General features: G+C 40.0%; 1 protein-coding gene across 1 annotated transcript in view; it reads right to left on the bottom strand.

The window, feature by feature from the left end:
• Positions 1 to 25363, bottom strand: part of CNTNAP5 (contactin associated protein family member 5) — an 870373-nt gene that overhangs the window by 130162 nt on the left and 714848 nt on the right. Inside the window, exons 17-18 of the mRNA XM_031008908.2 lie at positions 19991 to 20209; positions 2941 to 3180 (exon numbers count right to left, since the gene is read on the bottom strand). Coding sequence (XP_030864768.2) covers positions 2941 to 3180; positions 19991 to 20209 — 459 coding nt within the window. The remainder of the gene's footprint in view (positions 1 to 2940; positions 3181 to 19990; positions 20210 to 25363) is intronic.

The following is a 25363-nucleotide window of genomic DNA, read 5'->3' as shown; positions in this document are numbered from 1 at the left end:
TATAGTTACCGTACGACACAACAATCTCACTTCTAGGTATATATCCAAGAGGATAGACAACATATGTTTGCACAAAAATTGTACATATTTATAGCAGTGTTATGTATAATAGCCAAAGAAATGAAACCATCCCAACATCCATTAACTGATCAATGGATGAATGGATAAACAAACTGTGGTGCTTTCACACTGTGGAACACTCTTTGGCAATTAAAAAGGAATAAAGTAATGATGAATGTTATAACATGGATGAACTGGGACAATATTATGCGAAGTAAAAGAAATCAGACACAAAAAGATCACATACTATATGGTTCTATTTATATGAAAGGCTCAGGATGGGCAAATCTACAGAAAAAGAAAGTAGATTAGTGGTTTCCAGGGACACGGGAAGAGGTAACTGGGGAGTGGCTGCTAATGACATGGAATTTCTTTTTGAGATGATGAAAATATTCTGAAACTGATGGTGGTGATTGTTATACAACTGTGTGAATATCCTAAACATCACTGAATTATACACCTTAAAAGGGTGGGTTTTATGGTATATAAATTACATCCCAATAATAGAAAGAGAGAGAAAAAATACACAAAACAAAAGCTGCATATTTGAAACGATGGAATCCTATTACCATGTTCATGTATAGAATGAAATTAGGGTCATAAAGAAAAAAAGAACCAAAAACAAGCTAGATGGACCTCCAAATCTGACATTTAGCAAGTCAGTCCACCTTTATGAGCCCCAATAAGTTAAATTTAGATTTTAATACCTGCTCTATTTGTTTGGATGAGGAATATATGTTGCAGTTAATTACTAGTTTATTTTTTATGATGATTGCTTCTTCGTATCATTATGAGAAACGGAAAAATCGCCAATGAAACATAGCTCTGACCTAGGAATTGGTAATGAAAAAAAGTCCCTAATTCTATCCAAGATATATTCAGTATTTACACACCATCTCCTTGAAATATACTGCGCCATAGTAAATAGCATGGAAGGCTGCCCCAATCACCAAACAGACCACCCTCTGTTCAGAACCATCTTGTAGCCGCTGGCTTCCTATTTCAGTTCCGGCCACATTCCCCAGAGGCAGTTGGCAGGGCTCAAAGATGTGACTAAAAAGGCCATCTTACTTACATTGCGAGGACTAAATATCGAGGAAATAATTTTCTTAGAATTATCAGAAAGAATGAACAGTTTGGAAATAGTAAAATACAAAGCATATGAAAAGGCTAGGCACACACTTGGGTATGTAACTTGCAGATCATAATTAAAAGTGGGAGGGAGCACAGAGATGTTGCAACATATGCAGGGAAAAGATACAGGGCCATGGACAGAAGAAAATTAGTATGAATGGTTTTGGAGAAAGGAGCCAAAAAAAAAAAAAAAAAAGAAATTAGGCTACATTTAGAACAATATGATCTACGAGATCTTTGAATAATGTCCCCAGAGAAATGCAGAGAGGTCTACTGTCCATGTTCTTCCAAACAAAAGACTTGGTTAGAGACGCTGAGAAGAATGCTTGTGCATTTCAGTGCCAGGGTCTCATAGTATTTATTCAGTTTGTGCTCCTCCTAGCATGTGGGATGGGTCAAAGGGGAGCATTCACACTTCTCAGGGGAAGTTGTTCAGAGACCTCCCCCAGTGTGAATACCTAGCAGCACTTTGCTTGTTTAGCTCATAATATGAGCCCCTGGAATGGAAACTGTTTTATTTTAAGCTTCCATGCAGTCAGCCCGAAAATTTTTACCATTAATTTTCTCCCAAGAAGCGTGACATGCTCTTCAGGAATAATAAGTAAGTAATTCAAACTAATTCAGGAGAAGGCCCCTGTATGAATGAATGGAGGGCTCAAACTATAGTATCCTTCAAATAAAACAGTGAGTGCTTTTTTTCCCTTTTGTTTCTAAGTTCCAACAGTAGCAAGCTGGACTAAATAAACCATTGCTTTGTAAAGGTGCTTTGAAGATATGCTTTAATGAATTGAGAAGAATTATTTATAATTGCTCTGATTGTTTGTTTGCAAATGGTGTCTCTAAGTGATTCAAGCATTTTATTTTAATAATTTAAATGCTGCTTTTAAAATATTGTTTACATTATTTACTGAACAAACTTTTTCCATCTTTAAAATATTGCAAAAATTATGAGTACACCAAATCTTTTTCCTTATGTTTGAAAAATACTATGTATTTATACTGAATATTGAGATTTTCTAGTTTCTTGAGGTATCTTGAATTTATCTAGAGAATTTACGCAATGATCCTCATTCCTTGTCCAAGGTGTATATCCGTGATTATTAATTTGTGTCAATGTAATGAACTCAGGAGATTATGAAGGGGTATAGGAAAAGCCCTGGAGCAGAAATTTTGACTTTCATGTGTGTTTCAGTCCCAGCCTACCAATGAACTAAATATGAACTTTCAGAGAGGGCTTTTAAAGCCTCAGACATTCGCTCAAGTCACCTGCAGAATAGAGAGATTTCACCAAATACACAGTACTGTGTTTACTAATTTACTGATATTCTCTTTGTTGTAAAAAATAATTTAAGATGGCTTAAGTATCTCTAAGGCTCCCCCAGGGCTAGATTCTACAATTCTTTGATTACATTTGCGGGCTGAGGGATTGGAAGTGGAAATATTAATGTGTGCACTAACAATCTAGCTAACAACAGAAATGTGGGTCCACCTCTCTCTACTTAACTGGCTTTTTGGCCGTGGGCAGGGTGTTTTCCTGTAATTATCCATCCAGTTCAGTTACATTGCCAGTGAACACATGTAATACCAACAAGTATATGCAATTACGTTGAAGAACTATGCAGACTCTCTAAACAGAGGGAGAGTAGATGATAAAGACTGTCTCAGAGTGTGAGTATCACATGGCCTGACCATAGCGTGTAGGTGATACAGCACTGCACTCAGGAGAAACAGGAGCGCCTAAGGTACCTTTTTTGCAAAAGGGCCCTTCATAAGGTGAATTGGTGCAATCACACAGGTAGCCATTGTGCTTCTCCACACACTTGCCCCCGTTGTGGCAGATGCTGCCGTAGCTGCTGCAGTGGCCGGGGCAGCCTGGCCTGACTCCAGATGTGACCTTTGCCCTCTCTTCCAGGTCCATTTTCTGTCCATTCAAGTGTAAGGAGCGAATGCATCCTAGGAAGCCTTTCTGTCTGGATGACGTTCCCCCTAAGAGGTTAAATAAAAGGAAACAAATGTAAGGTATTATAGGGCTGAATACATTTAGGTTTAATGTTGGCATGGGTAAGAGTTAAGTAGTTCTCTGTTGTCATGAAGGTCTAAATTAATTTTTTTATTAAAGTTTCAGTGAGAGTTGGAATTCCGAACAGCCTCAAATAAATGCATGTCCTAGAAACAATGGTGGAGCTAGAGGTCACTATCTTTAGCAAACTAAGGCAGGAACAGAAAACCAAATACCCCATATTCTCATTTATAAGTGGGAGGTAAATGATGAGAACACTTGGACGCAAACAGGGGAGCAACAGACACTGGGTCCTACTTGAGGGTGTCGGGTGGGAGGAGGGAGAAGATAAGAGAAAAATAACTATTGGGTACTAAGCTTAGTACCTGGGTGACAAAATAATCTATACGACAAATCTACGTTATACAAGTTTACCTACATAATAAACCTGCAAATCTAGCCCTGAACCTAAAATAAAAGTTAAGAGAAAAATACACATCCTTCTAGGCTGGGAACCCCCTCCCTCAAGCTCTTTCCATATACACACAAAAAAAGTAAAAGATTGTAGTTCCTGTATTTTACAGGTTTAAGAGTAAAACTTCAGATGGCCATGTTTCTTGTGAAAAAAAAAGTTCTCACACAGTCCACAGCACACTTTCATCTGAAGTGGAAGGCACAGAGTGGGACTGTCCTTTCTGGCAAAGTTAGACAGAAGCTCTTAGGTACACCAACTTAGAAAAGTTCAGTAGACTTCCTAATGCTTGCACAGTGCAGTGCAGTGGAGTGGAAGGTGGATAGACCAGAGCCAGATAGACATGGAGTCAAACTCATGTCACTTGCTGATTAGCCATATTGACCATGGAATTACCTAAGCCTCAGCTACTTCATCTATAAAATAAAAATCAATCTATTGTGTGGGTGTATGGTGAGGCTTCACTAAGATCATACAATAGGCCGGGCATGGTGGTGCATGCCTGTAATCCTAGCATTTTGGGAGGACAAGACGGGCTGATCATTTGAGGTCAGGAGTTCAAGACCAGCCTGGCCAACATGGTGAAACTCCATTTCTACTAAAAATACAAAAATTAGCCAGGTATGGTGGCAGGCACCTGTAATTCCAGCTACTTGGGAGGCTGAGGCAGGAGAATTGCTTGAACCCAGGAGGCTGAGGCAGAAAAATAGCTTGAACCGGGGAGGCGGAGGCTACAGTGAGCCGAGATCACGCCATTGCATTCCAGCCTGGGCCACAGGGCGAGACTCTGTCTCAAAAAAAAAAAAAAAAAAAAAAAAAAAAGAAAGAAAGAAAGAAAAAAGAAACAAAAAAAAAATAACATAGAATACAATACCTGTTCAATCACTGCTGCTCTCTTATGCCTTCTTGTGCACCTTCATAATGGCTAGAACCAGTTCCTTAATATATATGTGCTGATTAATCCTTAAATTAAGCTGATTAATAATGAGCTTATTCTTACATTATGATTTAGAAGACAGATTTCTTTTTTGTGGAATACACAATAGGCTTGTAACTTTCTGCTGAGGATATATCTTGAAGATTTCAGAGAGATTTTATATGTTTCTTGAAAATTATTCAAGAATCAGGCAGATTTAATATTTCAGAGTGTTTTGTTCCCATCAGAAATCCAGTTTTCCACCAGCCTACCCCTCTGATATCAGAAAACGTGTGTTGAAAGACAAGCTGGGAAATTAAGCTAAGTCCCATTAGAAGGTATTTATTTGGTGCTGAAACTCCCGGGAGAACCCAGGGGAGGTGGAGGTACAGCCTGGCCTTAAAGAACACAACATTTGTTTCAAATCTTCAGGCTCAAGTCTACACATACGGATGAGTGAAAGCCACACACAGGCCTTTGAGGCCTACCAGATGTACTAATGGAGAGGAGGAGAAGGTGGAAGGGAAAATACCAAGGTCAGGACCAACTTGTCATTCGTTTTCTGTACCCTTAGGATCTCTCATCTGAGCCTCATTCTAGAAATTATTCTACAACTTTATTAAATCTTTGTCTGGCAAATGACCAGATAAAAATGTGTCCTTATCAAAGTGGATCAGATGAGAAATTGAAATGCATAATCTTAGACAGGGAATAGAGATGTTAAGTGAGAAACAAAGCTGTAAGTTAAAGGAATGAATAGATAATTTAAAGAATTCCTGGCATTAGTCAGACTGGCCCAATGGTGGGTCAATGGCTTTGAGGAAAGCAAGGAAATAATTAGAAATGGGGAGGATGTGAGGGGGACATGGGGCGGGGGAGAGTGGGGAGAGAAGGGCTGTTTTTCCTAAATCCCACCAGGTCAGCAGACTCATAAATATATGTATGACATTCACTTGCTACATCCAAAGAAATTTATCCTAAAGGATAGATCTCGTCTTGCACTCTGAAGTAATGATTTATAGAATACAATATGTGTTCAATTATTTTATTTTCAGTTCCCATAAGTGATACCCAAGCAGGCCAGGAGGCCAAACCCAAATTGCATTCTCCTGTCTGTCTCAATTTTGGTAAGTAAATCTCTTTAACCACAAGATAAATCAATTATAAACACAAGCAGATCATAGAAGAAGGTTCATTATTTCTTTCCTAGAGAGTGTCTAGAATAAAGTGGAGTGGATTTATGTAGTCAAATGTTTTGTTTGGTTTTGTTTTTCTCATTTTGTTGTCACTCCCCATGGTGGATTTGAATAACTATTCATATATCTTGTTAGTGTCATTTTTCTTTAACAGAAGTGAAGAATGCAAGATCTATTGCACATGTTCTTGCGTGTGACTTAGTCAACAACTTTATTAATGGAGAAGAAGATGACTGGGGTTGGTGGTTTCTTGGGCAAAAATGCACTCCTTAAGGTCTGAGACTTAAGGTGAACCTGGTGATAGTGACACAAATCTGGGGGATTATTTCAATTACAGATGCTGACAAACCATAATGACACAGTGAGTTATGAACTCAATTGCACAGTGAACTAAATTTCCATTTTTACCTGGCTGTTTTAGTCTTTACAAAGGAGAAAACTAGGAGTAAGTTTGCTTTTTCTTTATAAAGAGAATAATTTTTTAAAAGCGGCCCTTCTTACCTACTATGTGTAGAGAGTTATTGGAGGCATGAATCTTCTGTAAAACTTATTGTACGGAAACAGAAAGGCAACAGTAACCTTCCCTCATCCTCCTCTCTCACTGTCCTCCTCCTCTCCCCTACCCCTGTGGATTTTCTCTCCCTCTCCCAGAAATCTCTGTTTCTGAATCCATTTGCTTCTCTCTCTCTCTCTTCTTTCTCTTTCCTTCTTCCTTCCTACCTTTTTCTCTTTCTTTTTTCTTTCTTTCTTTCTCTCTCTCTTCTTTCTTTCTTTCCTTTCTTTCTTTCTTTTCATTCTTTCATTCTTTTCTTTCTTTTCTTTCTTTCTTTCTTTCTATTTCTTTCTTTCTTTTCCTTCCTTCCTTCCTTCCTTTCTTTCTTTCTTTCTTTCTTTCTTTCTTTCTTTCTTTCTTTCTTTCTTTCTTTCTTTCATCTTTCTTTCTTTCTTTCTCTTTCTTTCTTTCTCTTTCTTTTCTTCCTTCCTGCCTGCCTATTTGTTTTATTTTTGAGACAGAGTCATATTCTATCATCCAGGCTGGAGTGTGGTGGTGTGATCATAGCGCACTGCAGCCTCCATCTCCCAAAGTTCAAGCAATCCTCCTGCCTCAGCCTACCGAGTAGCTGGGACCAAAAGCGCACACCACCACGACCAGCTAATTTGTTAAAATTTATTTTTATTATTTATTTATTTAATTTTACTAGAAATGAGGTCTTACTATGTTGCCCAGGCTATCTCAAAACCCTGAGCTCGAGCAATCCTCCTGCCTTGGCCTCTCCAAGTGCTGGGATTACAGGTATGAACCACCACGGCCAGCTTGTCTGCTTCTTTCTATGCCTGAAGACTGCTTTCAGTATATTCTCTGTCACCCTAACCTGAATCCCTGCAAAAACCTCCTACCTTCAGCCCCTGCTCTTCCTTTCCATTCAGCAATTTGTGGCTAGAATTAATGAAAATTTGAAAATGTGATTCTGCTGCACGCGTTTGATACCCTTTGGAAACTAGTCATTGTCATAGGGATCAAGCTGAAATTCCTGATCACAATTGACACAGCAAGGGAGATCTGGCCTCCCCTTACCTCACCAGCTTCTTTCTCCCACACTTCCTGCACTGACTTCAGTGCACCAAGCATTCCGAACCACTTGTGGCTCTCATGCCACATGGCCTATCTACACTTTGCACCTCTTCACATATGTTGTATTTACTAGTATGTTATCCATCCCCATGCACTCCACTGCTTGTCCTACACTACCCCTGTAGTCGCAGATATGCACACCTGAACTCACATAAACTTATTAGTCATTTATCTTTCTACCCACCGAGCATTTCCTCATTTTAATTATTTGTCAATTTTTTAAAACACAAAAAATACTTCTAAAAATTCTAGTTAGTTCCTTATTGAAAAATCAGAACATCTCTTAACAATGAACCTGCTTTCTTGCATGGAAATTCTCAACTGCACTGGGGTCAGCTCCTTTAAGATAGGGCATGCACTCTCCACTTGACCACAGACCCCACCAGGATGATTTCATTCATTCATGTTGCCTTCCTGGCCACTGCAAGTATTTAATTTTTCCCCTATTGCTCTAATATACTTTCATTTTTACTTGTTTGTTTCTTGTATACAGTTCACTGTAATTTTAGAAGAACAAAAAACATGTAGCTTTATACTTAGAGATGCTTAAGGGTTTTTTTTCTTTTTCTTTTTCTTTTGTTTTTTTTTTTTTTCTCAGCCTTAATCTCTGAGCTCTTTGAGGACCAGAGCAATGCCTCTGGTTCTAAAAACAATATTTAAAGATACTAGTCATACTAGTTGTAGGCTAGAAACTTTATACTAAACTCATTAAATTGTCAATGGGAAAGAAGGTATTCTTCATATCATTCACATTCCCTAAGAAAATTTAACATCCACATTGCCTAAGAAAACTTAACATCAGAGATTGCTTTGGCCAGAGTGGGGAATTAAACAGATTTTATGTGGCAAAGCCTAGAGTCACACTGGACATGGCGACCTTCAAAGCCTGCATGTAGCTCCTTGCCCTAAAATTCTAAGATGAATATTAGACGATTTGGGTCAATACCACAACTAAGTGATTCTTCCGGTTTCTTCCTCTTACCTCTTACATGTTTTCTTTCACCAAATAATATACCAGCATGCATTTATTCTCTCGGCTTCTCTATCAGTCTTTTTGACAACTTAGACCATTAGTTGGCTGGCCTAGCTAGAAGCAATTTTGTATGATACTCTTCAGTTGGCCCTTGGTATCAATTGGGTTCATTATGATGATGTTTCCTTGGACTGAGTATGAATCAACTCTTAAAAACTTCACTATCATCATTCTAAGACTGTCTTTGAAAACCTCCATGTGTCAGTTGGACAAATGCTCATTGCTTTCAGAGAAGCATCTCAGTTTCTTTCACCCTCCTTGAGCACAAACGCGGAGCCTCTATTTCTCTCATGTGTGTCTGCTCTTTCCTGCACATGCTCCAGCAAAACTGATTTTCAGAGAAGCCTCTGGAAAAACACAGACTGCATCAGGTCAGGCTCTTATTTCACAAAAATTAGTACAGTGCCACCTTTCCATCCTCCCTTCCTCCCTCCCACCCTTTCTTCCTGCCTTACTTTATTTTTATGCCCTTGAACATGGAGCAGTTTGTTTTCTACTGAAGTTCAGCTGCATTTACCACCTAGATTTCAAAAAGTGGCAGACTTTTCGACTAAAGTGGCAGAAGGTTTAACATATACATGATGAATAAAAACAAGTACGCTATCAATTATGTTCTTCTTTAAGACCTAGTTCTCCAATTGGCAGAATCTTGGTACCAGGAGGAAATCCTACTGTAGACTTTAATTTCAAAATGTGATTTCCTTAAGGATAAGGCATGTATCTGGTTGGGTTTTGCCAGATAGAGAGATTTCTTGCTCAGGAATCACTAAACATACACTATTTAATAATACTGGTAGTATTAAGTGGATGCCCAAAATGTAAAATAATAATAATAGTGATCAGAACAAAGAATTTATTTAATATCAAACCTTCTACATGCTTCATTGATTTAATCCTCACTACAAATTTTGACACCTCAAACCAAATGCCAAACCCCCTCGGGAAACTGGAAAAGAGTTTAGTGATAACTTGAATTTGGTTATCAGATTAAAATAATTTCTTTATTTGTTTGGTAGAAATAAATGTTGTGAAAGACTTGTGAATAATAATTCATCAATCCATATCAAGAGCCATTAAAGCATTGTTATTACTGGCTTTATTGCACTTTTTAAAGAAAAAAGCTGAAAATGGAGCTTGGAGGAGGATTACAAGCAGAAATATTAATATTTAATCGATCTTTTGAAATAGTTGTTACAGACTGGGGGAGGGAAATGTCTGACAAAAGAGAATGATAAATAAGTCACGGTAATTCTATATGGGGAACTACTTATAAAACCATTAAAACTTATGATGACGAGAAAAAATTTCAATGATTGAGGCTGTTTTTAGTACTGTGTTTTATTGTTTCTTGTGTTCAAGAACAAATGCAAAAGTGCACAGGAATATATGACTTGATAATTTTTCACAAACTGAACACACCAAAGTAACTAGCAACCAGAACAAAAGACAGAATTTTACCAGCACACCAGAAGCTTCCTTCCAGTCACCAACCACCCCTTCTAAGAATACCACTAACCCGTTTCTGAAATCAGAGGTCGAATATGATTTAAATGGAATCACATTGCATGTACTATTTTGACCCTGGCTTCTTTTGCCTAGCATTGTATTGATGACATTTGTCCATATTAATAAAGGAAGCTGTACAGCATTCTGGTGTGAGAAACATTTCATAAATCATCTTTCTTTCTACTCTCAGTGGGCATAGTATAGGTTTTGGCTATTTTGAATAGTGCTGCCATAAGTAATATTCTGTATTTATTATGGTTCATATTTCTGTTGATGTATACCTAGGAGTAGAACTGTTGGTCATAGGGTATGCATATGTTTGACTTCAGTAGATAATGCAAAACAGTCTTCTTAACTGTTTCAATTTATACTCCCACCAGCAATAAATTAAATTTTAATTGTTTGCATTCTCAGAATGGTGCTTTTTTTTTAAAAGTTCTTTGGTCAATATGCTAAATGCCAGTGATTATTTTACAAACTACAGATGAAAAAAAAAATGTGAGCAACTGAACTAAAATTCTCCCAGTCCTGGGATACTTATTGGAAATCTGATTTACACTTTCCATTTCTACCTATGGCTTGTGGTTGGTCTGAAGCCTCCCCTATACTGGGTTCAAGCTAGATCTTTCCTACTGTTTAAGGTCCACATGACCTTCTAGTGCAGAAAAAGGTATCAATTTCACAATACATAATGATGGGGACAAGTTAGAATGACAATAATAACAAGGATAAAATACTGAAATATCTAGAGGCTTTTAGTCTTTTGTGAACACAAAGCAAGCAGGACACATTATCATCCATATTTTCCTGCTGGGCATGCAGGCACCATCAGAGGTTACTTGGCCTTCAGGAATAAATGGAAGGAAGCAAGGTGGTTTTGCAGAAGATAAAAGAGGAAAAAAATGAGGGCAAATAAACAAAAGGATAAAAAATGATGGAATCAGAGGAAACGCATAACACAATATGCTCTGACGGAAAGGGGAAAACTGCAGGCTTCAGAAACTCTAAGAGAGTGGAGGTATTATAAAAAAGAAATGAACCTCATCTACATATGCACACATATGTACATACATAACTGCTCCACTGCCCTCCATTACTGCTTTTGGAGCACACTCCTCTGGGCAAGGACTATTTCTTATTATTGGGTAAGACCTTGTCAGCCTGAATCTGCCCTTCAGGGCAACAACCTCATCTGACAGTAACCCCCACCCCCATGTTTTTGATGAATTAATTTATTTGTGAAAGGATGGGAGATAAAAGGTAGAAAAGGAATGGTCCTTGAGGATAAGAGTTTGTGGGAAAATGGCAGAGAATGTGGAGCAAAAGGGCACCTGACTCTGTCATTGATACAAGCACCATCTCACTATTTTAAGACAAACCCGAGCCCAAAGCAGGGCTCCAGTGCACTGTAGATGGCAGCGGGGAATGCAGTGTCCACGCTGAGTACCCCAAATAGACAGCAAGGTCTGGAATGATGGTCAGTCTTAGGCCCTGAGGTGTTTGGGCTCCAGGTGTCCTCCCAGATACCTGAATAAGTGAGCAACTGGCTTAGAAATATAAGAGATCTGCTTCCTATACACTGAGTAGGCACACAAGTCTCAGGCTGCCTTCCAAGGGCAAATTTCCTTAGACACTGTACTAACTGCAAATTAATCTTATTTCACCAATATAAGAAAGAGAGAGGCAGGAAATAAACACACAACGTAAGAGAAATAGAGCCTGGGGCCTGCCTCCGCATGGAATTGGGAGCTGCATCCAGTTTTCCCTGCTCATACCGCCTTGAGTACATAACACATACCACAGCATGAAGGACTTACTAGAAAATCCAACTCACCTCTTCCCTGAGCCTGTACCTCCCAAAGAGTGAATGGATCTTATTTATCTCCATGACCCCATTGCCCAGCCCAGGGCTGACTGAGCATGCACTTGGAAAATATTTGCTCAGTGAATTATGGAAGGAAAAGAATGTGAGTGGGGAAAAAAGGATGAAGGACAAAGAAAAGCAAGTGGCAGTGCAGAATCAGACCACTGTCCCTCACTCCCCATCCTGCAAAATGCTCCAAACTCCACCGAAGCACTCACAGGCTTTTAAAAACTCTTCGGTGAGATAGTAGGAAAAGAGGAGGTTGATCCCTGGGAGAATGAAGAATAAATTCTGCTAAAGAAGGTCATTTCAATTTAAAACAATCATATAGTCTGGCTTTTTGATGCACTTTGTTCTCAGTCCAGACCAAGAGAAGGTCAGTGGCTGAGGCCAAATCCTGACTGCCCAGAAGGCATTGCAAATGTGTGGTCAGCTTTCAGTTTATTTCTGGTATGCTTAAATCACAAGTAAAGGTCCCATTTCTGGTCTGGGCACATCCTCTCACTACCAGATTGGACACAACTCTCTGATTTGGACAAACAACCCCAAAAAAGGCTGTCTTATTGAACAGATCGGGGGAAAATAATAGCAGTGAGAATGTAATTTACCAATAACAATTCTGAAGCAGGCATATGTGAACCATATAGTAATTTGAAAATGTGGTTTTGAAATCCCTTTATCTTTAAAGTCGATGGCCAAGAAAATGGCAAGAAACTTTCCCCTTTATAAGGACCTGCATTCAGCTTTTGAGGCACTCACAGTCCAAGTACACTAGTGTGTGGGGACATTTCTGTTGATTTGTGAGAAGAAGTAAAATCCAGCGTAGGGAGGGATCTTTCCCCCTGGGGCCATTACACCAATTGAGTGTGTCCTTTAAATGTCAAAACCCCTCAGTTTCCAAAAGGAGTGTCTCATTATTCCAATGGGGTGAAGGCACAAATCATTTCCCATTTGAAACAGTCTTTTGCTTGCCATTCTTATTTAAGAACCCTTAAAAGAAAATCCCATGTGGAACAGGGACATCCATTGCTGCATTCAATGTTTGAAACTGATTTGCAAGGTATTGATTATTACTAAGCCCAGTGGGCAGATGGAATAACTGAGGCTCAGAGAGAGTAAGTGTCTTGCCTAATACCATAAAGCCACTAGTGGAATGGACGGCACGGGGAGCTCTGCCTTCATTCACTTTCATTAATCCATTAGATTTTTATTGAACACTAAATATATTAGAAAACCTTTACTGGTCCCAGAGATGTGAAGATAAATTAGACACTACGTCTTCCCACAAAGAAACTCCTAGAAAGGGGAGATGAAACAATCAGGTCAGTATAATCAGGCGTATTGTGTGTGCTCACAGAGATACGGGGGTGTACCAGGATAGACTCCCCTGAGAGGAGATAGTTCATCTGACTCATCAAAGTCTGCATTATCAATGAAGAGGAGTCTGTCAGGTAGATCAGGGTAGGGGCAGGCCCATTTTATTTTGAGTACCAGGACCTTCAAAGGGTAATGAAGCAAAACCATGCAAACTTGGTCTTAATAACCTATTAGTATGAAACAGTGCTTTGGAAAAAGAAAGTAGGAGGGGAAGAGGCATTGTTTTATAGCTAATTCTCAGGAGAAACGAAAAATAAATTTCACTTAAGAAAATTAATTTGATTTAAAAGAAGCATGTGTGTGTGTGTATGTGTGTGTGAGTATGCACACATGTGTGTAAGTTGCACGAAAAATATATCTGATTCTGTCTCAGGTTGGGTTCACCAGGAAGCAAGTTCTGTGATGGAGTTAAGGGTACAGGATATTTTTAGGGGAAACCTTGGAAACCACACTTATGGTTGGACAGAAGAAAAAGTAAGTATGAATGGGCAGAAAAGTGAACTATGGTAAAGGCCCAACATCAGCCCAGCACAGTCCCACCGGGAGTGCTGAAGCCAGAACGAATAACCAGAGATGTTCCTTCTTGGGCCCAACAGTTGTGCCTTTGCACTCTGGCTCAGTCACTGGATGTGAATCCCCCTGGAAAGGACATGACCTTGGTCAAGTCTTTCTCTGCTGCTGAGGCAGCTTCTGAAGGTGCAGACAGATGAAGACTGTCCACTAACAGCACTCCCAGCCACAGAGCAAATCCTTCTTTGAAGGGAGACCTGGACAGCAGATTACAAGGTCCTACCACAGATCCCTAAGCCCCTCTACACACGGAAGATGAGCCTGAGAGCAGATCCTTATTTACCTTGAAACAGGGATGATAACACTGGAAGCCGAATTGGAGCGTGGCACTTCTTACCTCCTCTTCTACAAAATCACCTTCCCTACTGAAGCAGCTTTGAATCCACATCCCTTTCTTCCAGGTTCAGAAGAAACTCTTTTTTTTTTCTTTTTAACTTGTCTCTATTTGTTACAATCCTTTTAAGCAGAATGTGAGTCGGACACTACATTACCATTCAGAATCCTCTCTCTGAGCTATTTTTGAATGGCTTTACAACACGCCTAGGTAGACTTATAATTTCCCTCCTCTGAACTATACTTCTCTTTGGAAAACAAGCCCCTTTTGGAGAGTTTCTTCCATTAAGTTGCTTCTTGGTTTATGAAACTGTGTTCCTGTTTTCTGGCTTGAGTGTGGAAGATCCCCAGACATGTGCTAACAGGATTGACAGGATGATCAAACTCGGTCTGGGTATTGATGAAGCTAATGATGCCAGCGCTGCTGAAACTGAAGCAAGGCCACCCTTAAAGGAGATGATGACACATTGTGCATGGAAAAGGTAGACGAAGCTTTGGCTGAGACACCACTTGTGCATGTGTTCAAAAAGAACTTGATAACAAAATGAGAAGAGTATAACTTGGCCAGTAGGACTTACTGGAGGTTTTCGACACACTTCCCATCCCCTACTCTACCCAAGGGCTTTCTCACCTCGTCTGAGTCATCTGCTTCCTCTCGGAAGACTCAGAGAAATGGAAACCAGCTCACTAAGCTCTAGGCAGTGTTGCAGCCTCAGCCATCTCTCTGGTTTGCTCTTTTCCAAATGGGAGCTTCCCTTGTGGCTACTCAGCATGTGGCAGTCACATTAGCTCCAGGGCAGCCTGATTTCTTTCCTGCAGTTGCCCCTCAGATTGGGTCCTTGAATGTCCAGGGAGAACTGTTTTATTGTCCAGAAAGATCTGCCTTAAGTTTCTTTTTACAATTAGAATGCCAGTTTCACATAAATGATGCTCTTCTAATGATTTCTTTCCTTACTGAGTTATAAATGTTGACAAGTGGAAGTGCCAAGAGAATCAAATTACTGCTTCTAACTTTGAGTTTTTGTGAGGTCTGAAGACCGGGTCCTTTCTTTCTGAGCTGCATGAGAAGATGATACCATGCTTCATTCTCCTTTAAAAGAGACAGTATGAATCATGACACACACACACACACACACACACACACACACACACACACACACCCCTCCATTCTGCTTCAATTGTCCATTGTCAATCCAACAGAGACCAAAAGATCACAATATGAGCTCAATTAAAGCAGAAGAAGTTGTAGACAAATGTTTCAAAAGTGTGTGAAATAGTAGGGAGCGATCTGGGCAGCCAAGGTGGGCAGATTGCTTGAGCCCAGGAATTGGAGACCACCCTGGGCAACAAGGTGAAACCCCATCTCTATTAAAAATACAAAAATTAGCCAGATGTGCCAGCATGAACCTGTAACCCCAGCTACTCAGGAGGCTGAGGAAAGAGAATTGCTCGTACCCGGGAAGCAGGGGTTTCAGTGAGCTGAGATCCTGAGATCGTACCACTGCACTCCAGCCTGGGCGACGGAGAGAGACTCTGTTTCAAAAAATATATAATAGCAGGTAGAAAACACTAAAATGGGTGTTGGGATGGGTTAAATGTATCCAATTCTCAACATCTTCAAGAAGAGACAAAATTTTGCTGAAAGGATGATTTAATCACTCACTTTTCCTGAATATAAAAACAGAACCAATGTTTTTTCAAACATTTTCAAGCTACAAGAACCTGATTTTGTGGAGCACTGGTGCTAGGGACAAACCCAGGTGTTCTTCATCTTTTTTTTTCTTTTTTTTCCACTAAAGAAGCATTTTTGAGTGACCACTGGGTGCTCTTCTAGTGTTTCTTATGTGGCTACTGAGGCAGTCCCAGGACCTGCCTGCTAGCGCTCAGAGGTCTCTTACCATCTCTTCAACCAACCAGAACAATTTCCCTTATGTAATTGGTAAGGGGACATTGAAAGTCATACATTAATGTTTCCTAAAAAAATTGAAGTATACTTAATATATTATTTAACTTTGAAAAAAATACACTTTTATGGGGAATAGTAGACATAATCAGAGATTTATATAATGTTAAAAAAACAATTATTTCTTCACTTTTTGTTTCACCGTTGATGTCATGATAATTATTATCCTCCATGCACAACAGCTTTATGTAAAAATATGCTAACAGCTAATTTTCCAATTATTTCTCAATGTGAAGAGAATATAGATCTCTTCCTATACTGTGAGACACATGACATCATGCCTAATGGAAAGCACTACAGGCGTGTTTCAGGACGGCTATCTTCATGAGACACTCACAAGCATAAAACATAAGTTACTATTCCAAGAGGAGACTGGGGCCAGTTACCTCTGTGTTGCATTATGCCACAAATCAAGAGTTTAGGAAGTGCCAGAGCACAAAATTAACATGTGCACGCCAAGCCTGCCTGGCTTCACCCTTGACCTCACTGAGTTTGACACGCTTCACCTGAAATAGGAATAATAATTCCCTCCCAGCCTGGAAGCAAGAGCAGCAATTTTGGGGGATCTCTCCAAATGTTATGACTTATCAAGTCAGTGTAGTATTTTCCCCAGGGGATTGTAAGTTTGGAGTAGCTTCAGTTTATTTTGACACAAATAGAGCAGTTGGGCCGAGAAAAAAAAATAAGCCCATAGGAAAAATAAAAAGTAGAAGGAAATAGAGTCATAAAATGAGACTCACAGGCCCCATCTTCACAAGATTTCCACTCTATAATTGCCGCATATTTTGAAAGATCTTGCGTTAAGTTTGGAGGGAATGAGACATTTTCTTTACTGTTACGTACACATGGGCATGACGGTAGGTGTGACAGTTGTTCCTAATTTGTACATGCAGATAGCAGATCTTCAAGCCTTAGAAGATCAGTTACAGTCTCTTCATTTTCATTCTGCAGATAAAGACAATAGTACACTCATGCTAGTTAGTTTTCTACCCAGGGCCTATGGCTTGTTGGCATCTGACCAGGAATGCATACTCAGATCTCTCCATTGGATCTTGGATTTTTCTTGCCTCATCCTCACATTGATGGACACATTAGCGGGGAATAACAAAGCAGAAGGGGCGGTACTATTGAGCATTCCAAAGGTGAGAATGCCACACGCTTGCAGCTTACATTTCAGAAGCTGCATGTTGTGAAGAGTCTCCTGCTCTGTTAAAGAAATGTGACTGGTGAAATGACATGGTTGCAAATGTCCCTAACCATCATGGTGATATAACAGCCTGAAGTTAAAATATTGATTCTGGAAATCCAGCATGCATTGACTCATGTATCAGCACTTCAACCTGTCACATTCCAATGACAGGGGCAGTGCTGAGAGGAACATCCTATCGTAAAAACGCAGCCTCTTTCTGGTACTCAGGAAACACTCATGACCACGGCAGCTGTGTCAGTGATTACAATGCTGAAGGATGCTCCATTTTGATTGAAAGATCCTTCAGCGGCCAAAGATATCTAGACAGACATATCCAAATTAATATTTAAGTAATGCTACACTCAATCTATTCCAGTAAAGAAGCACACGCCAATGATATCTTTTCCTGCCTAGCAAATATAAATATCCAGGGCCTCTCAATTTCTGAATAATACAGAATGCAATTGTTCATTTTGGTGACTATAACTAAGCACCAAAATGCTTATTTATTTATCTATATATTTATTGAACAACTGAATTGTGCAAGATGGAAATGTTGAGACTTCAGCTTTGTTGGCTACCTGACATTTCTAAGTGGGCATATCGCTGAACTCTAAATAGGAAAATTCAAACTGAAAGACCATTAAAGTGACCTCCAGCAGCATTTTATTCTTCTTCAAGTACATTAAGACAAATTCAATAAAGCAGAGTAACATCTGAGATGGGACTTATTGGAGAGAAACATAGCAGAAGCAGGTGCTCTTGCCACAGCTGACCTGGGCTCCAGCTCCAGCAAGATATCTCCTCCAGACCCATCGACATGCTCTTACAGCTCATTGCATTTGTGATCAATTTAACCGAAACGTCTGCAGATAGAAATCTGCCGTGAAACACAGCTGCCGCCTTTCCCTTTTGACTTGCGCAAACTTTATCACATATCCAGCCTGTATGATAATTTCGTAGCTACATAAATTTTGCATGAAAGGGTAAAAAATTATTCCGTCTTTATATATACCTTTCAGCCAGAAAGATTCATAAATACTGCCTGAAGATAAATTAAACTTTGGCATGGAATATAATTTACGAAAATTGTGAAACACTTGACTTGATTCCACCAAAAAATATATTAGATTTTGACGACTAGCAACCTTCCTCAGAAGTCACCCATCAAAATGTGATGTTTAAATAGAATTAAAACAGCAATATAAATTTCTAAAATATTTTAATAGTGAATCATATCACATATATGAGTTATTAATTAAACAAATGACTTGCAATCACAAAACTGTTTTGATAATTTATATCTTAGCTTCTGCTGGATCTGGGGAACATAACAGACAAAGAAAGAAATATGGTTCCTGTTGAGAAGAGAGAATATGATATCCTCACACTCTATTATTTTATTTCAGCTGGTGTGATTTTAGTGACTGCTTTCCTCAGAGTTAAAAGTTGCACAAACCTAAATTTAAAGGAAGCAAGTAAGGAAACTTCCACTGAATGCTGGTGGCATTTCATCACTAGCAGTAAAGCTATGTAGTGTGGGAGTTGGCAAAAAAAATAAATAAACAAAAAAGGAAACAGTTAAATCTGGGTAGACTGACAAATTCTGTTACTTATTTACATCACTGTTCTAAACATCTGAACTCCAAGTTTTATATAAAAGCACACTCTTCGTTTTGGTAGTATTGACAATATTTCTTAACTTTAAGAGCTCGATTTTGTACTTTAAAGCTTTGCAAGCCCTCCTCAACCTATGTTAATTTTTTTTAACTACAGCTATAAGGCTCACCCTGTATTAGTCTCTCTCTCTCATATCTCTCTCTGTCTCTCTCACACACACACACACACACGCACTCCCTTATGTTTAACAAAATGTAAGAATTATGTCAAGGGAAACAAAATGCCAACATAAATGTAGTTAAGGCTCAGGCACTGAAGAGAGACTTCCAAAACCCCACGCTGTCTTCTCTGTGAAACACACACACACACACACACACCAGAGGATTATAAACTCCTTGAAAAGCAGTGGTAGTGCTCAATTCATCTTTCAATACCCACTATCTAACAAGATACCTGACCAGTTGTAGATGCTCAGTGACTATGAGTGGAATGAAAGAAGTGAGGAATCACTAAAGAAGGATGCCTGGATCTTTCCAGGCCCTCACCAGCAGCAGTTGCCAGTTCAGATGAACAGCCTGTGGCAGGTTGATCCCCAGTGCTATGATTTCAGGTACTATCAAAGAGCCCCCTGATTTAGAAAGGGATCATTCCTCTCTCAACCATGTTACTGTTGACGAAAATCCCTTTAAAATGGTTCAACTATATCATTGCATGGATATCTGTAATTATCAGGACTGGGGTAGCACTTGGAAGGGGCAGCCCATGACTTACAGTCTACACCCACTAAGTTGTAAAGAGTTGACATGTCCTGTCCCTTGGAGTAGATTTATATTACAATGATGTAGAACAAAAGGGGTCCCTGGACATCTGAAGACAATATTACAAAAAGAAAATGTACACAATCTGGACAACCTCAAAATTTGCTAAAGGTTAGCCTTATCTTAACTCGATGTAGCTAATGAAGCCAGAATAAAAGAATGTATAGAATGAAATTTACCATTAGAAATGATTTATGACATTTTGATCATATCCCAGATCTCAGATAAAAGAGAATTTTTTCTTGGGCATGGTCACACAGTGATCTTGTAGGGTTTAGCACAAAAGGAGCCTTAAGATGTCCCCTACCTACAAACAACTGGCTGTTCAGCTGCAGTCGAAAATGGCCCTCCTCCGACGTCTCCCTGGTGCTCCTTGGAAGGTTGTCCACCTGCAGGGAGGTCTCCTTGAGGTTCCTCTCAGCCCGGACATAGTGCCATTGGTTGTCATTCAGAAGAGAAGGAGACTGGACTACAAGCTCCACAGGACCATTCCCGACATCGATGGCAAAGGTGATCTCTGAAGGAGCTGAAACCGGAAAGGAAAACAGGAAGGATAGAGGGAGTTGTTAGCACATTCAAGGCACAGGCTTGAGTGGGAGAAACGATTGTAAGTCAATATCAATATAGAGAAGACTTCTTTTGAAATCCCTGCAGCATTGAAATCACCATTAATAGTAACAGCTACCAAATTAAATGTGTATACTTTTTCCAAGTTGTTTTTTTCCTGCTACTTTTGCAAATTCAGGAAACAGGATAGGCACCTGGACCATTCATGCTCATCTGATATACCTGCATGAATGCCGAGGCCCTGGATTTTCTGGATCTATTGTGGCTTCAGCTGTGTCCTCCAGGATATCTGCAGACATGAGGTTAGCAAGGCAGCTCCACTCCTGCGGGGAGGAGACTTAGGCCCTGGGAAGTCCAGTGCTTCCTCTTTGTTTTACTAATGCATGTTATATAAGCATTTGTGCTATTTCCATAATGAAAAAAGCTCAGAAAGTTGTATCGCCTTGTCCAAGGAGACACTGCTGCAGGTGGCAGTACCTGCAATCAAACCCAAGCCTCCTGTCGTCACATGGGACTCCTTCCATTATTCTTTCTGCCTCTCTATAACAATCTTTGTATAATGGAAGCCAGATGGCACCCAGTCAGAAGTAAGCATACTGATGATGGTGAAATGACAATGGTGATGGCAGCGGTGATGGTGGTGGTGGTAGTGCTGTAGTAGTGGTGGTATTGATGGTGGTGGTGGGCATAATGTTAATGGTGATGGTGGTGCTGATGGGGTGGTGGTGATGGAGGTGATGATGATGGTGATGGTGGTGGTGGTGATGATGATGGTGGTGGTCGTGGCAATGGTGGTGATAATGGTTGTGGTGATAGTGGTGGTGGTGATGGGTGTAATGGTGATAGTGATAGTGGCAGTGCTGATGGTGGTAATGGTGATGGTAGTGATGGCGCTGGCAGTGGTGGTGTTGATAGTGGTGGTGGCAGTGGTGGTGATGGCGATGGTGGTGGTAATGGTGACAGTGATGGTGATGGTGGCAGTGCTGGTGGTGGTTAATGGTGATGGTGGTAACGGTGGTGGTGATGGTGGTGATGAAGGTGATGGTGATGGTGGTGGTGATGATAGTGGCAGTGGTGGATAACCATTAAGAGAGAGAACTGGAAGGGGTAGCACAGTGGGAACAACGAACTCTATGCCAGGCACCATGCTAAGCACTGACCATGGATTATCTCATTTTAATACACAAAACCACCCTATGAGAAATGTACCATTATTAGCATTTTATGAGTGAGAAAACTAAAGTGCACAGAAATATAAATAATTTGCTGCAAGTGTCCTAAGTGGTTAGCAGAATCTGACTCCAAAGGCAGGGTTCTTCACGATTTTGCTGTGTTGAGTATATTGTCTTGTGTTTTCCATTATCACATAAGAATGTTCTAAATTTAAAGGAAATGGAGAGGCTAATTGTAATTTACAAATTAAGGATGAGGAGAGGACTGGAACTTTCATATGCTAGGCATTCCTTTTTTTCTAGGCACCTTCACAATTGCTCCCTCTCCTCTACCCCCTAAAATAGGAAATGGGTATTTATTTGATGAAGTCATCAACTGCCAGATTTAAATTATCAGAAATGCCAAAAGACAAACTCCACCTCAGAGCACTTTCTTCCCAGCCTTTAAACCTTAACTGAAAGCAGCCTCCATCAAAGTCCGCATTACACAGAATTTTGAGTATCTGAGAGCTCGAATTCTTTTGCTTTCTACCGAGCCCTGGCCTAAAGGAAAGGTAGTAAGGTGGAAGCAGTAAGAATGGGATTTAAGAGCTTAGACTCTGCAGCTACTGTGATCTAAGGCGAGTTTTCAATGTCACCATGCCTTAATTTTCTTGTCTGTAAAATGGGAATAAAAACAATACTTAAATCATCAGATTATTTAGACATGAATCCTGATAAAGTTATTAGAACTGTGCCTGGCACATACTGCATGTTCAACAGGTGATGGCTGTTGTTATTATTACTGTGATCTGTGATTTTTCAACCTAGGCAAATTGGCTTCAGGTGACAAATTCATGCCTTAAAGGAAACAGAATTGAAGGGAACAGATTGAGTGACGAGCAGTTAGACTAAATAAGAGTGAAGGTGGCCCCTTGAGTCTTTCTCTGTTTCTTATTCAGATCACCAGTGCCACCTGGCAGCCCTGCACATCCCCAAATTTAAAAACACTTAACTGAGAGATGACTGGACCCCACATTTACATTTTTCTATAAAATACAGAATAAGATTGGTGATAATTTGGGTGAGGAATGTTAAAGATTTTGCTAAAAGCTTTCCTGCAAGGCTAGTCTTGTGGATAATAAATTCCACTGAGACAACACATGTTTGGGGAGGGCTTGCTGCTTCGCTGGCTGTGACTAGCCTTGCCCCCTGACCACAACCTCCATAATAGGTTTCCCATCTGTGCTTACCTCTGCTCCAAACTGCAGCCCTCTGCTGTATAATAATCTGTTTATTGTCTCCCCCAAGTCTGCAACTCTAGAAGAATATCTGATTTATCGTATACCCAGCACCTAGCACTGTGCCTTGTATACAGGAAGTTCTCATTTTATTCATTGAAACATCATTACACTGCACATACTAAATGCCATTCTGCAATTTTCTTTATACCTTTACAGTTTTATACCAAGTTATTAGGGTCCTTGCAAAGTCTTTAAAATTATTATTATTTAACTTTATTAAAGCAACCGTTAAAGACATACTATGTTTAAGCCGCACCTCCTAGAATCAGTAAAATTCAATAAAATCAGTAAAATTCAATAAAAATAGTCAATATTTATTGAGTACTTACTGTAAGCCAAATACCTTACTACTCATTTTTCATTAATTGACTCACTAAGACTTGCTACAACTTTATGAGACAGGGAATCTTTTACAGATGAGGGAAGTAAGGTACAGGTAGTAAGCTGTACTTAAGTAAGCTGACCCAGTGTGGGTGGGGCAGAGTCTGGATGTGAATCCAGATGGTGTTTCCCAGGGCTCAATTTTTAAATTATTATTCCTGCGATAAAACCTCCACACCTGGAAACCTGTGCAGTTGCCCTGGCTAGTCAAAGCTAGAATAGATAATAAAGATGCCTGAAAACAATGTGAGAGAATGAATGATACATGCCACTGTGGCCCAGTATAACAGGGCCCTTAAGGCAAACTCAAGCTGGCTCTCACTTGCTGAAGAGGTGGACATAGCCCACTGGCCCTGAATAGGAAGGGAGAAGACCAATGACAGCATTAGCTCTATCATGAACTTACCCTCTAAGTTCAACTTCCCCAAACCTTCTGACGAATGCCTTCTCTCACCAGCTACTTCTTTATGGTTCAAGGCAAAACTAAGGAGTCTCAGCCTTTCAGGGCATTTTTTTCAAGCCAGACCCTGTGCTAGGCACTGAGAATTCTGAGACAAATGAAACAAGATGAGTTCATGATTTACTTTTGAGAAGACTGATAAAGAAAAGAAAGGGCATGTTTAGGGCTGTAACAGAGTTTCTACCAAGTGCTCCTAGGAGATGAGAAGAAGCTGCTAAGAAGACTCCTGCATGATGTTCTTCCAGGACTGACCACCAAGCCCATTAGAGAATATCCTTAGGACACACTCTGCACTTCTCCCAGCACTCAGTCCTGAGCTCCATGAAGACGGAACCACACTCCATTTCTGAGTCCTCAATCCCCACCCCAGGTTGGCATGAGAGAGATTTCAGGGTCAATTTATGGAATAAATAATTCATAAGGCCTTAACATAGTGAGTTAATCTCTCTGGCCTTCCACGTGTCCATGTGTAAAATGAGAAATAGGAACTAAATAAAATACTGTTAAAACTTTTCAGGGACATAATCTCTTCAAGGATCTGATGGCAGCCACATTTTCTATCTCTAGAAAAATAGTACCTGTGGTATTGCACAAAATTGCAGGGGCTTCCTTTATGTCCTGTGCCTCAAAACCTGGAGGTAAATAATTGTATGTTCTCTTAAGTTCTAACATTGTCAATCCTGTGGGCTGGTGCAAAGCAGAGTTGGGGTTGCTGCAAGCAGTCAAACAGAGCTGGGTGGGTCCTCGATTCTAACCTTCCCAGCCGTGTGATCAGGGCTTGCCACTTCCCCTCTCTAGGCTCATCCTGCCTGCCTGTGCACTGTGTGGTGGTAATCACAGTACAACACAGTGATCGTCATCGATGGGAGTGCTTGGAAAGAAAATGAAATCAGGAATGTGAAGAATTGTATAGTGTCTAATCAGAATAATTGCGCAACAATTCAACAAAAGTGTAATTATTAGTAGTATTCATTTGTACTATTTTCTGAGGTTCTAACTATAGTGTGTCCAAGTTAACATCATATTTTGTAATATTCTCAGTATGATACTTCTGAAATCATAAAGTTAAATCTTTCTCTCTTTTCTCTCATATTTATGCAGTAAATATATACATAAACATACATATACATACACATACACACACACACACACACACACACACACACACACACACACACACACACACATATATATATGTATAGTTTTTCCCCTGAGCAGCTCAGCAAATTTCTGGTTTTGTTTCCTTCCAAGGTATTTTTAAAAATAAATTACACATTTCAATTCTGACTACTGCCTTAGAAGAATCCGCATTGATTGTCTCCCTGACGATTACCTTCTTTCTAATAATACTGAGTTTGCTTTGGGAAACTCTTCCCTCTTTCCCATTCCCATGGGCTTCAGGGGAAGCTAGCCCACTCTCTGGTGTGGGGGTAGGCCCTGGTATAAATCAATCTGCAATCTATACTTTCCCAGTCACACACATTAGTTCTTGGGGACCAAGTGAGTGGCCTCTCAGGAGGATTGCTTGTAAGGCTGGAAAGCAGGGATTCTTCACCAGCTGGGATGCAGCTCCACCATGATGGAGAGCCAGCCTTAGACCGAAGTAGACATTCGACATTCACAGAGAGAAAACCATCAGATGACTGACAACTTTGTTAAACTACTGAAAACAACCATAAACGAAGCCAGTCCTACCTCCTCTGGGCTTAGTCACATGCTCCAGTACCAGTGAATTCCCATTCTTGTGGTTGCCAGTTCAGATTGCATTTTCTGTTATTTGCAGCCAAAGGCATCTGGGTGGCATATGGATGTCACCA

Source organism: Gorilla gorilla, chromosome 11 (genome assembly GCF_029281585.2).
Source record: "Gorilla gorilla gorilla isolate KB3781 chromosome 11, NHGRI_mGorGor1-v2.1_pri, whole genome shotgun sequence".
NCBI lineage: Eukaryota > Metazoa > Chordata > Mammalia > Primates > Hominidae > Gorilla > Gorilla gorilla.
The sequence above is the reverse complement of the archived record's forward strand: the minus strand, read 5'-3'. Positions and strand labels throughout refer to the sequence as shown.